Here is a 12,695-nt window from a genome sequence, read left to right as displayed (position 1 = left end):
ACTGCATCACAAGAAGCTCCTCCTTACCTAGGAACATCGTTTTCGCCTGAGTGGCCGAGCATCTCTTTTCCAAGAGTTGTTCGAGGTAAAGTAGAACCTTCCTCATCCAATAGTCCTCGTTGTAGGCTGACCACATATCTGTGGGAATCGAGTCCCTCAGTTCGCACCTTTGGAAGGAAAACACAGATGAGAATTAATCCTGCAAGCATCCTGCATGTGTGGGAGTTGAGGCATCAAAATACCAGGGGCAGAGGAAGTGATATATTTTAACCTTTGACCCCAATGACATGACAGGGTTGACCCACTGACCCTTGGCCAATCAGCAGCCTCCTGTTTTGTACTGAGGCATTGTGGAAAGGGCAAGAAAGGAAACTACTGAAAGTAAACAGGCCTCAACCCTTGATCACTTCCAGCCTTAATGACCCTTGAGACTAGGGGTGGCAAAGACGCTGCCAGGGTTAGCAGTCCTGTGTGTCACTGCCTGTGAGTGAAGGATGAGCTCCCTGTCTCTGTGTCACTGTTAGTGGCTGAGGGCTGATTCCCCCTCCTGGAGTCACTGTCAGTGGCTGAGGGCTGATTCCCCCTCCTGGAGTCACTGTCAGTGGCTGAGGGCTGATTCCCCCTCCTGGAGCCACTGTTTGTGGATGAGGACTGATTTCCCCTCCTGGAGTCACTGTCAGTGGCTGAGGGCTAATTCCCCCTCCTGGAGTCACTGTCAGTGGCTGAGGGCTGATTCCCCCTCCTGGAGTCACTGTCAGTGGCTGAGGGCTGATTCCCCCTCCTGGAGTCACTGTCAGTGGATGAGGGCTGATTCCCCTTCCTGGAGTCACTGTCATTGACTGAGGACTGATTCCCCCTCCTGGAGTCACTGTCAGTGGCTGAGGGCTGATTCCCCCTCCTGGAGCCACTGTCTGTGGAGGAAGACTGATTTCCCCTCCTGGAGTCACTGTCAGTGGCTGAGGGGTGATTCCCCCTCCTGGAGCCACTGTCTGTGGTTGAGAACTGATTTCCCCTCCTGGAGTCACTGTCAGTGGCTGAGAGCTGATTCCCCCTCCTGGAGTCACTGTCAGTGGCCGAGGGCTGATTCCCCCTCTAGGAGTCACTGTCAGTGGCTGAGGGCTGATTCCCCCTCCTGGAGTCACTGTCATTGGCTGAGGACTGATTTCCCCTCCTGGAGCCACTGTCTGTGGATGAGGACTGATTTCCCCTCCTGGAGTCACTGTCAGTGGCTGAGGGCTGATTCTCCCTCCTGGAGTCACTGTCAGAGGCTGAGGACTGATTCCCCCTCCTGGAGTCACTGTCAGTGGCTGAGGGCTGATTCCCCCTCCTGGAGTCACTGTCAGTGGCTGAGGGCTGATTCCCCCTCCTGGAGTAACTGTCAGTGGCTGAGGGCTGATTCCCCCTCCTGGAGCAACTGTCTGTGGATGAGGACTGATTTCCCCTCCTGGAGTCACTGTCAGTGGCTGATGGCTGATTCCCCCTCCTGGAGTCACTGTCAGTGGCTGAGGGCTGATTCCCCTTCCTGGAGCCACTGTTTGTGGATGAGGACTGATTTCCCCTCCTGGAGTCACTGTCAGTGGCTGAGGGCTGATTCCCCCTCCTGGAGTCACTGTCAGTGGCTGAGGGCTGATTCCCCCTCCTGGAGTCACTGTCAGTGGATGAGGGCTGATTCCCCTTCCTGGAGTCACTGTCATTGACTGAGGACTGATTCCCCCTCCTGGAGTCACTGTCAGTGGCTGAGGGCTGATTCCCCCTCCTGGAGCCACTGTCTGTGGAGGAAGACCGATTTCCCCTCATGGAGTCACTTTCAGTGGCTGAGGGGTGATTCCCCCTCCTGGAGCCACTGTCTGTGGTTGAGACCTGATTTCCCCTCCTGGAGTCACTGTCAGTGGCTGAGGGCTGATTCCCCCTCCTGGAGTCACTGTCAGTGGCCAAGGGCTGATTCCCCCTCTAGGAGTCACTGTCAGTGGCTGAGGACTGATTTCCCCTCCTGGAGCCACTGTCTGTGGATGAGGACTGATTTCCCCTCCTGGAGTCACTGTCAGTGGCTGAGGGCTGATTCCCCCTCCTGGAGTCACTGTCAGTGGCTGAGGGCTGATTCCCCCTCCTGGAGTCACTGTCAGTGGCTGAGGGCTGATTCCCCCTCCTGGAGTCACTGTCAGTGGCCGAGGACTGATTCCCCCTCCTGGAGTCACTGTTAGTGGCTGAGGACTGATTCCCCCTCCTGGAGTCACTGTCATTGGCTGAGGACTGATTTCCCCTCCTACTGTCAGTAGCTGAGGCCTGATTCCCCCTCCTGGTGTCACTGTCTGTGACTTAGACTGGTTTAACACCTCTATCCTGACAGACAGAGCCGCTGTCTGTGGTTGAGACCTGATTTCCCCTCCTGGAGTCACTGTCAGTGGCTAAGGGCTGATTCCCCCTCCTGGAGTCACTGTCAGTGGCTGAGGGCTGATTCCTTCTCTAGGAGTCACTGTCAGTGGCTGAGGACTGATTTCCCCTCCTGGAGCCACTGTCTGTGGATGAGGACTGATTTCCCCTCCTGGAGTCACTGTCAGTGGCTGAGGGCTGATTCCCCCTCCTGTAGTCACTGTCAGTGGCTGAGGGCTGATTCCCCCTCCTGGAGTCACTGTCAGTGGCTGAGGGCTGATTCCCCCTCCTGGAGTCACTGTCAGTGGCCGAGGACTGATTCCCCCTCCTGGAGTCACTGTTAGTGGCTGAGGACTGATTCTCCCTCCTGGAGTCATTGTCATTGGCTGAGGACTGATTTCCCCTCCTACTGTCAGTAGCTGAGGCCTGATTCCCCCTCCTGGTGTCACTGTCTGTGACTTAGACTGGTTTAACACCTCTATCCTGACAGACAGACCCTTACTCACACCGTACCTGTTTGGCGGATGGCAGGCCCCGGTTGCCCGGTGCTTCAGGGCTGCCAGCCTTGATGCCAGCTCTGCCTGGGAGATGGGTTCATGCGCTCTGCGCATCAGCAGCTGCCCGGTCTCGTAAAGCCGCAACACCTACAGGAGGGACAGAAGAGGTGGACACATTTACAACACCATTTTATGGCATCCAGTGTGCCACATCGTGCCAAAGGCCACCTTACAATGCTAGAGCGTTCATGCTGCCTAGAGGTGGGCGAGCCACTGATGGCTTGAGCCAGATGCCTGGCTCAGCTCGAGGTCCTCCTGGATACTCAAGCCCAAAACGAGCCGAGCCTTCATGTGGCTTGTGCCTGCCACCCACGCTCTAACCTCATGCACCAAGAATTAAAGACAAACATTAACCTTCGATGTAAATACAGGAGTGATAAATAGATATCCACGTAGTGGCTGAAATGCACAATATGAAAACAAAAAACTTGGCCACAATCCTGGTTTCTCCGCAGGACCAAAGTGTGTCATTCGAGGCAAATATTTTATTTTACCCCACCTCCTTTTTCTTTCTTATCACGACAGGACATTGAAATGCGTGAGTTCAGGGTGTGAGCTGTAAGAAACCGCCTCTCTTGTGTTTGATTTAATATACCATGGCCACTTTCATCAGGGCCACTGGAATCATGCCGCAGTGGAGCACCAAATATGGACTAAACTATGTGGCAAGAAAAGGCAAATTAAATGGAATAATGTGGCACATTTTTTGAAAGTACTGCTTCATTATTTTGCTCTTGGTAATACTATCTGGGCAAAGATTTGACCTAATTAGTACCGGTTCAACAAGCAAACACAGAAATGAATGTGTCCTCATGTAATGTAACTGGTGCTATGTAAGTGCTCTGATACCAGATTCGGGTCAAGTTCGCGCTATATAAAACTCTGTAAAAAAAAAACGAAAGGTGACTAGTCTACTGTTAAAAGGGACCTTCCACTGTGCGCGAATGCGTATTGCCAAATTTTTAGTAAATTTTGATCAGTCTGAGCTAGAAGCCCATTTTTTCCTTAATATCTGCAGATTATGCAGCAGATGACAGATTATCACTGTTTACATACTTGGAACCCACTGTAATGGAATTGGTGATTTGCGGAACGCTTTCACAACCACTGCATTGTGATGCCCTGATATGTGGATGCATGTAATTTGTACCTCGCATTGACATCATAACCAGTATCATTTGCAGGAACTGCATACTATGCACAACAATGTTGCTTTACAATGTTTTATGACTGGTGCAACTTTGATGTTTTTACTGTTTGCTCTAACTGTGATGTTAGGCGTAATATGTGCTTAGGACATGGGCAGTATATGTGACTTTATGTTATTGCCCTACCTGTGATATGATGCCAATTGCCTGGTTGGCAAAGTGATTGATGAACTGTGTATTTTATATGCATTTTTATGACAAGTGCCTAGTGGCACCGTGATTTATGTGATTGTGGTCTATGTGTTTTATGTATAATACACATGATATTCTTATATATCCTTGTGTGGAGTCTCTTTTTGTGGTATGCCTGTGTGTTGCACAAATGCTTTGCACATTGCCTCTGAGATAAGCCTGACTGCTTCGCCAAACTACCAAGGGGTGAGCAGGGATTGTCCTGTGGTGTAGCTCCCTTGCCCTGAGTAGAGTTTTGGGTTCTGCCTGGCTTAGGTGCACACCCTACCCAACCAGAAACACCATTTCTAACAGGCACTATATGCATTTATGTATGTGCAGAATATATCACTTTATAACAGACCTAGACACATGGGCATCATATGTATTTATGTATGTGCAGAATATATCACTTTATTACAGACCTAGACACATGGGCATCATATGTATGTATGTGTGCAGAATATATCAATTTATAACAGACCTAGACACATGGGCATCATATGTAGTTATGTATGTACAGAATATATTCCATTATTACAGACCTAGACATATGGGCATCATATGTATTTATGTATGTACAGAATATATACATGTATATACAGACCTAGACACATGGGCATTATATGTATTTATGTATGTGCAGAATATATCAATTTATAACAGACCTAGACACATGGGCATCATATGTATTTATGTATGTACAGAATATATACATTTATAACAGACCTAGACACATGGGCATCATATGTATTTATGTATGTACAGAATATATACATGTATTACAGACCTAGACACATGGGCATCATATGTATTTATGTATGTACAGAATATATACATTTATTACAGACCTAGACACATGGGCATCATATGTATTTATGTATGTACAGAATATATACCTTTATTACAGACCTAGACATATGGGCATCATATGTATTTATGTATGTACAGAATATATACATTTATTACAGACCTAGACACATGGGCATTATATGTATTTATGTATGTGCAGAATATATACCTTTATTACAGACCTAGACATATGGGCATCATATGTATTTATGTATGTACAGAATATATACATTTATTACAGACCTAGACACATGGGCATTATATGTATTTATGTATGTGCAGAATATATCAATTTATAACAGACCTAGACACATGGGCATCATATGTATTTATGTATGTACAGAATATATACATTTATTACAGACCTAGACACATGGGCATCATATGTATTTATGTATGTACAGAATATATACATTTATTACAGACCTAGACACATGGGCATCATATGTATTTATGTATGTACAGAGTATAGTAAAAACAAAGAGGAGCCCCTTAAAACCAAATGAATAGGGAACTGTACAGTAGAGAAGAACAATATCCTTTGGACCAGATTGCAAACTCTAATAGTCAACCATTCTGCGCAATACATTCAACCTAGAATATGCTCTCCATTAAATCACATGCACACATGCACACTTAAGAGGATTGTGCCATATATTTCCCAAGATATGGCATAATCCTCTTACGTGTGCATGTGATTTAATGGAGAGCATATACTAGGTTGAATGTAATGCGCAGAATGGTTGACTATTAGAGTTTGCAATCTGGTCCAAAGGATATTGTTCTTCTCTTCTGTACAGAATATATACATTTATTACATACCTAGACACATGGGCATCATATGTATTTATGTATGTGCAGAATATATCAATATATTAGAGCTCTAGACACATGGGCAGAATATGTATTTATGAGTCTAATTTAGATCTTGGCGGATGGATTACTCTGTCACAACGATGATCGATATCCCATCGGCTGAAATATAAATCCCATAGGATATAATGGGATTCATATCTCAGCGGACGGGATGTCCATCACTGTTGTGACGGAATAACCCGTCCGCTGAGATCTAAATCAAGCCCTGTTTTTGTACATATATATCAATTTGTTATAGACCTAGACACATGGGCCTCATATGTATTTATGTATGTGCAGAATATATCAATATATTATAGACCAAGACACATGGGCATCATGGCACTGTAAAGGACTATCACAGTATCCTCATTACATCCAGTAGGTGCAACTACTCACACAAGCCTTTCAAAGATTGGGATAGTGAAGAGAAGATGAGTACACAAGACACAACTGCGCACATGTAGAGTGCCACAGAAACCCCGCTCACCTGCTGATACTGCATGTCGATAGAGAGCTTGTTCTCGAGCACCAGCGCCTCTGCCCAGCTGGTCCGGTAAAACCACAATGATGTGGCGATGGTCTTCTGGTTCTCAAGGTCCTGCAGAATATCCAAGATGTAGAGGGAGGACCTCATTGGGCTTTGTAGTCTCTCTAAAGGAATGGTTATAACTTTTAATATTTGGATAATTATTTCTATTATTAACAAAGTTATTTAAGATGTGGACGTACCCACGGGGCCGTAGGTAACTTGGAGATCGAAGTTTGGTTATCGCGCGACAGGGAATCTACACATTATTTCTTTACGTAGATTCTTCACAGGTGGGTTTTTAAATGCAGTCTGAAGCTTTGACCTACAACACCAATACTGTGAGCTTCATTTATTGTACTAAAAAATGAGGTTATCACTGGACTCTTTTTCCAGGTTCTATTCTATATTATCCCATCGTTTTCAACAATGCCTCAGTGTTTGATTTTCAATTTGTCATTCCTTTGCACGTGAACAGAAGCAACATTGGGCTCAGGACATCCCAGACACCAACTATCCATCATTGAAGGGGCTCAGCATTGGACTAGACAGGACATACTGACCCACCATGTTTCAAGACGTCCCATTCAAGCACCACATACAATACTCCAAGCCACCACCCTACCAGCCAGACAATAACCAGATGCCTGGCAGCCAACGCAACAATGGCGTCACATGCTGGGGACAAGGGAAGTGCAACATGCCCAGGATTTTTAGGATTCCAATGGTGATCCATCAGATCCCATCTCTACGCATGGCTTAGAAAGAGCTGAAGATCTGTCTTTGAAGGAACACATCACCTGCTAGTAACTAGATCTATTGATCCATCCGCACAGTCGCTGTGTGAAGAATGACTCCCCTGCTTGTATGTAAGTTGTACTTCCATCTCGCTTGTGCAGCCCTCGACTGCAGCACAGTTAGGCTTGTGCTCGCTATGTTCACATGCATGCATACATACATACACATACATGATATCGCAATACTGTAAATCTGGTACTGTACTATGGCGGATCTACAACTGTGGAATTGTAAGAAGGTGAACTAAATTTATAAACCAAATAAGTTAATGTACATCCTAAGTTAGTAATACTAGATGAACTCAAAGAGGAAACTATATAAATTACCCTAAATCGTAGTTATACTTCAAATTACATTGTGCTTTGGCAGCGAATTGAAAACTGTGTCGTGAGACTGGAGTGCTGAACACACACACTCAAGAATTGGTTCTGCAGGACGGCAGGAATTGCACCCATGCATAAAAGTGCAAACTCACAATGGGGGGGGGGCATAGAAGGGGTGATTATTAATCCCGTGCATGGGAGTGCATACTCAAAGAAGTGTTCTGTGGTGGGAATGATGGCTGCACCCATATGGGGAAGTGCATACTCAAAGAAGTGTTCTAAAGAAGGGTTGATTTCTGCACCCATGCCTGGGAATGCAAACTCAAAGTAACATTCCGTAGAAGGGACGATGACTTCATCCATGCATAGGAGTGCATGCTCAAAGAAACATTCCGTAGAAGGGACGATTACTTCATCCATGCATAGGAGTGCATGTTCAAAGAAACATTCCGTAGAAGGGACCGTGACTTCATCCATGCATAGGAGTGCATGCTCAAAGAAACATTCGGTAGAAGGGACCATGACTTCATCCATGCATAGGAGTGCATGCTCAAAGAAACATTCCGTAGAAGGGACGATGACTTCATCCATGCATAGGAGTGCATGCTCAAAGAAACATTCCGTAGAAGGGACGATGACTTCATCCATGCATAGGAGTGCATGCTCAAAGAAACATTCCATAGAAGGGACGATGACTTCATCCATGCATAAGAGTGCATGCTCAAAGAAACATTCCGTAGAAGGGACGATGACTTCATCCATGCATAGGAGTGCATGCTCAAAGAAACATTCCATAGAAGGGACGATGACTTCATCCATGCATAGGAGTGCATGCTCAAAGAAACATTCCGTAGAAGGGACGATGACTTCATCCATGCATAGGAGTGCATGCTCAAAGAAACATTCCATAGAAGGGACGATGACTTCATCCATGTATAAGAGTGCATGCTCAAAGAAACATTCCGTAGAAGGGACGATGACTTCATCCATGCATAGGAGTTCATGCTCAAAGAAACATTCCATAGAAGGGACGATGACTTCATCCATGCATAGGAGTGCATGCTCAAAGAAACATTCCATAGAAGGGACGATGACTTCATCCATGCATAGGAGTGCATGCTCAAAGAAACATTCCATAGAAGGGACGATGACTTCATCCATGCATAGGAGTGCATGCTCAAAGAAACATTCCGTAGAAGGGACGATTACTTCATCCATGCATAGGAGTGCATGTTCAAAGAAACGTTCTGTAGAAGGGACGATGACTGCACCCATGCATAGGAGTGCATGCTCAAAGATGTCTTCCATAGAAGGGATGATGACTCCACCCATGCCTGGGAGTGCATGCTCAAAGATGTCTTCCATAGAAGGGATGATGACTCCACCCATGCCTGGGAGTGCATGCTCAAAGATGTCTTCCATAGAAGGGATGATGACTCCACCCATGCCTGGGAGTGCATGCTCAAAGATGTCTTCCATAGAAGGGATGATGACTCCACCCATGCCTGGGAGTACATGCTCAAAGATGTCTTCCATAGAACGGATGATGACTCCACCCACGCATGGGAGTGCATACACAGAAGTGTTCTGTAGTGGGATTGAAGACTACACCCATGCATGGGGGTGCAAATTCAAAGCAGTGTTCCTTAGAAGGGATGATGACTGCCCCCACGCGTGAGAGGGTCCACTCAAAGAAGTATTCTGTAGCAGGAATGAGGACTGGACCCATGCGGGGAGTGTAATCTGAAGGAAGGGCTCTTTAGGAGAGATGATTGCTGCACCCATGCAGGGGAGTGTGTACTCGAGGAAGGATGTCCAGGATGGATGATGCCTGCACCAATGCATAGCAGTGTGCACTCAGAGGAGTGTAACTGACCCCTACTAGAGTAGTGTGTACCCAAGGAGGGATGGTTCAGGAGTACTGGACACACGATAACAGCACCCATGCATGGGACCTCATACTCTACAATGGTCCTGTAGGAGTGTCAATGACCACATCCATGCAGAGGACCACATACTCAAGAAGGGTCATGTAAGAGATCAATGACCATGTCTATGCACTGGTGCGCGTACTGACCTGAACTTTCTGCCCAGGTTATGCCGTACTCTTCCATGTGCTCCTTCTGGGTGACTCCCAGCCTCTCGCACAGACTCTGGGTTACATCGCCGACAGTCTACAGAGAGGGAAGGTAAGACTGAGGTAAGTGCACGTCTTCCTTGGCAGTAGTGTGGCATATATTTATGGTTGTTACACAGTACATATTTAAAGCTGAATAGGATTTTGGCATCAGAAACTCCAGTGACTTTTCGTGCTAATGGATCACTTTGAGGCCATTCATGTTTGATTTCTCTCAATCTAATTAATTTTGAATTACTATTTTTTCATCATTTGGACAATAATCTGTGTTATTTTGGTGAATGCTAATATACCTGCATCCCCAGTTTTGTTTTTGTAGTCTTTCACTTATTTATATGTAGTTCTATATAGATCTGCACTGTGAACAGTAACAGCAAAAACATGAGTGCATGTGTAATAAATATAGGGCCTTATTTATGAAGGCCTTGCGCCGCCGGTGCGTCACTTTTTCCCATGTTAAAAGTGACGCACCGGTGGCGCAAGTCCTTCATAAATAAGGCCCATAGTGCTTAAGGCGCATTGAAACTGCACCAAAATAGTGAACATACGTGCAACAGCATTCGCAAACCATGGAAGAGGAGCAGTGTCAGCGAGTATAGGATATTTAGGTGGGTGGATGAACAACACTGGGGAGTGCCGTATTCTTGTAAATACAGCGCATCCCTGCGTTTCCTTACATGATGCAGTGCAGCGTGGGAAACAGTCGGAACAAAGCGGGCAGAGCCACGCGTGTTCTGAGTACACAAGCCCTACCACGCTTGCCTTAATCACGCATATGCCTTAACCACGGATATGCCTGGTTAAGCCAGTGCACGGTCTAGCTGCTGCATGCACCTCGGCGGAAGTAGGAAGACGCCAGAAAGAGAAGATGCAGTGAGGTAAGTGGGGCTGGGGCCAGGGTGGGGTTTGGTGGTGGAGGTAGTTTGTATGGGTTGGGGAGATTATTTTCAGGGCTGGGGGGTGATGGGTCCGTTTTCAGCGGTGTCGGGGTCGTTTTCAGGGAGGGCGGTCATGGTCGTTTTCAGGGAGGAGAGTGGTCGGGGTAGTTTTCAGGAAGGAGGGGGTCGGGGTAGTTTTCAGGGAGGAGGAGGGTCGGGGTAGTTTGCAGGGTGGTGGGAGGGTTGTGGTAGTTTTCAGGACTGGGGGAGCGTCGGGGTAATTTTCAGGCTGGGGAGGGGTTCAGGGGTAGTTTTCAGGGCAGTGGAAGCGTCAGTGTAGTTTTCAGGGCTGGGGAGGGGGGGTCAGGGGTAGTTTTTAGCGCTGGGGAGGATCGGGGTAGTTTTCAAGGTGGTGGGAGCGTCAGGGTAGTTTTCAGGGCTGGGGAGGGGGGTCAGGGGTAGTTTTTAGGGCTGGGGGACGGAGGGGATAGCTTTGAGGGTTGTGGGAGGGTCTTGGTAGTTTTCAAGGCTGAGGGACGGTCGGGGTAGTTTTTTTAATTAGGGGTTAGGGTATTAGGCTTAAGGGCAGTGGAAGGGGATGGGGCAGTTTTAGGGACCGTGGGGTTTGTGAGAGGGTCAGGGAACAGGGTTTTAGGCCTCAGAGTAGGGAGAGGGGAATGGGTAGTTGGGGTAGTTATTAGGGCTTAGGGGAGAGCGGGGTTGTTAGGGTTTTAAGCGTAACGGCTGTGGAATGAGCTGGGGTCGTTTTAGGGACAGTGGGGGGTGTGAGATGGTCGGGTAGTATATATTAAGGGTTAGGGGCAGCGTGGGGGTGGGAGGCGGCCAGGGTATTTGACACACAGGGCAGGTAGGAGGTTTCTAGCTTGAGGAGGGGGCATGACCGTAGCCACGTATACCCCTGTACCATTCATGCCTTTACCATGAAATTACCTTGTAAAGGCATGCATGGTAAAGGAATGTGTGGTTAAGACGCATTCATGGTTCGCGCACCATGGCAGAGGCTAGTATGGTTTAGCCGTGCTTGCCTATATCATACAACCGTGCAGCATTGTTAAATTGTGCGCAGAGCCGCTCTGCGCCATTTCCTTGTAAATATCCCCCAGGTTTGTACTGGAAGGGGCTATTGGCGGGGGTTGATTCGGAGGAAAGCCTCTTGTAAGGGGTTGTGTTTTAGATGTGGGGTTGCCCTTTAGGACTGATTATTAGTGGGAGTTTGAGCTTCATAAGTGATATCTCCATGGCAATAACTATCATATACAGCCTCACGGTGTTGCCGTAAAGATGCCAGGAGATGTTAGACATTCTCAGGAGTGCAGCTCATTATTATTTACAGGATGAGACCCCAGTACCCTCTCTTAAGCCTGCTCTCCTCATAACAGTGTTTTTCCATTTCATATAAACCCTTCTCTTCTCTGATTCCTCAACTTCATCAGCACTTTTACCTGTAACCCATAACTCTTAACTGAACCCTCCTTAATTTTGAAATATCAGAATTTCTGTTCTACTAACTTAATTCATCATAGATTTTCCTATCAGAATAAATTAATATGAGAACGAAACATGTTAGAGGAAAGAACAAGATGGCTGCCCAATGACTTTATTCGGAGGACCAGTCTGAAAACCTGTGCGTGCTGTCATAGGTCAACCAGGGCTTACGTTTAAGGAACAGACATTTGACGCTCTCTGTTCAATCCACTGGGTCCAAGACATTGTCCGTAATTGTCAAACTGAGAGCTACAATAACGAGCAAGTGAGCACCTGTAAACAAAAGAATCCCCTTCAAGCTCCTCATTCACGCCTACAAATCCCTCCATAATGTGGACCTGCATACCTCTCCCACCGCCTCTCCTTCAACACTCCCACCATACATCTCCTCTCCGCCCAACTGGCTCTGGCCCCATCCCACGGATCTGCAAGATCACGGCTGGAGGAAGATCCTTCTCCTACCTCTCTGTGAAGACCTTGAACTCCCTGCCTCTGCACCTAAGGCAATCAC

At 46.9% G+C, this 12,695-nt stretch overlaps 1 protein-coding gene across 1 annotated transcript in view; it reads right to left on the bottom strand.

Moving 5' to 3' along the window:
- LOC147724895 (uncharacterized) overlaps positions 1-12,695 on the bottom strand; it is a 70,170-nt gene that overhangs the window by 14,946 nt on the left and 42,529 nt on the right. The window contains exons 12-15 of the mRNA XM_086966419.1: positions 9,741-9,837; positions 6,504-6,667; positions 2,884-3,014; positions 28-167 (exon numbers count right to left, since the gene is read on the bottom strand). Coding sequence (XP_086822545.1) covers positions 28-167; positions 2,884-3,014; positions 6,504-6,667; positions 9,741-9,837 — 532 coding nt within the window. The remainder of the gene's footprint in view (positions 1-27; positions 168-2,883; positions 3,015-6,503; positions 6,668-9,740; positions 9,838-12,695) is intronic.

The sequence above is a fragment of the Lissotriton vulgaris genome, chromosome 4_1 (assembly GCF_964263255.1).
Source record: "Lissotriton vulgaris chromosome 4_1, aLisVul1.2, whole genome shotgun sequence".
Lineage (NCBI taxonomy): Eukaryota > Metazoa > Chordata > Amphibia > Caudata > Salamandridae > Lissotriton > Lissotriton vulgaris.
This window is presented reverse-complemented; position numbering and strand designations above follow the sequence as displayed.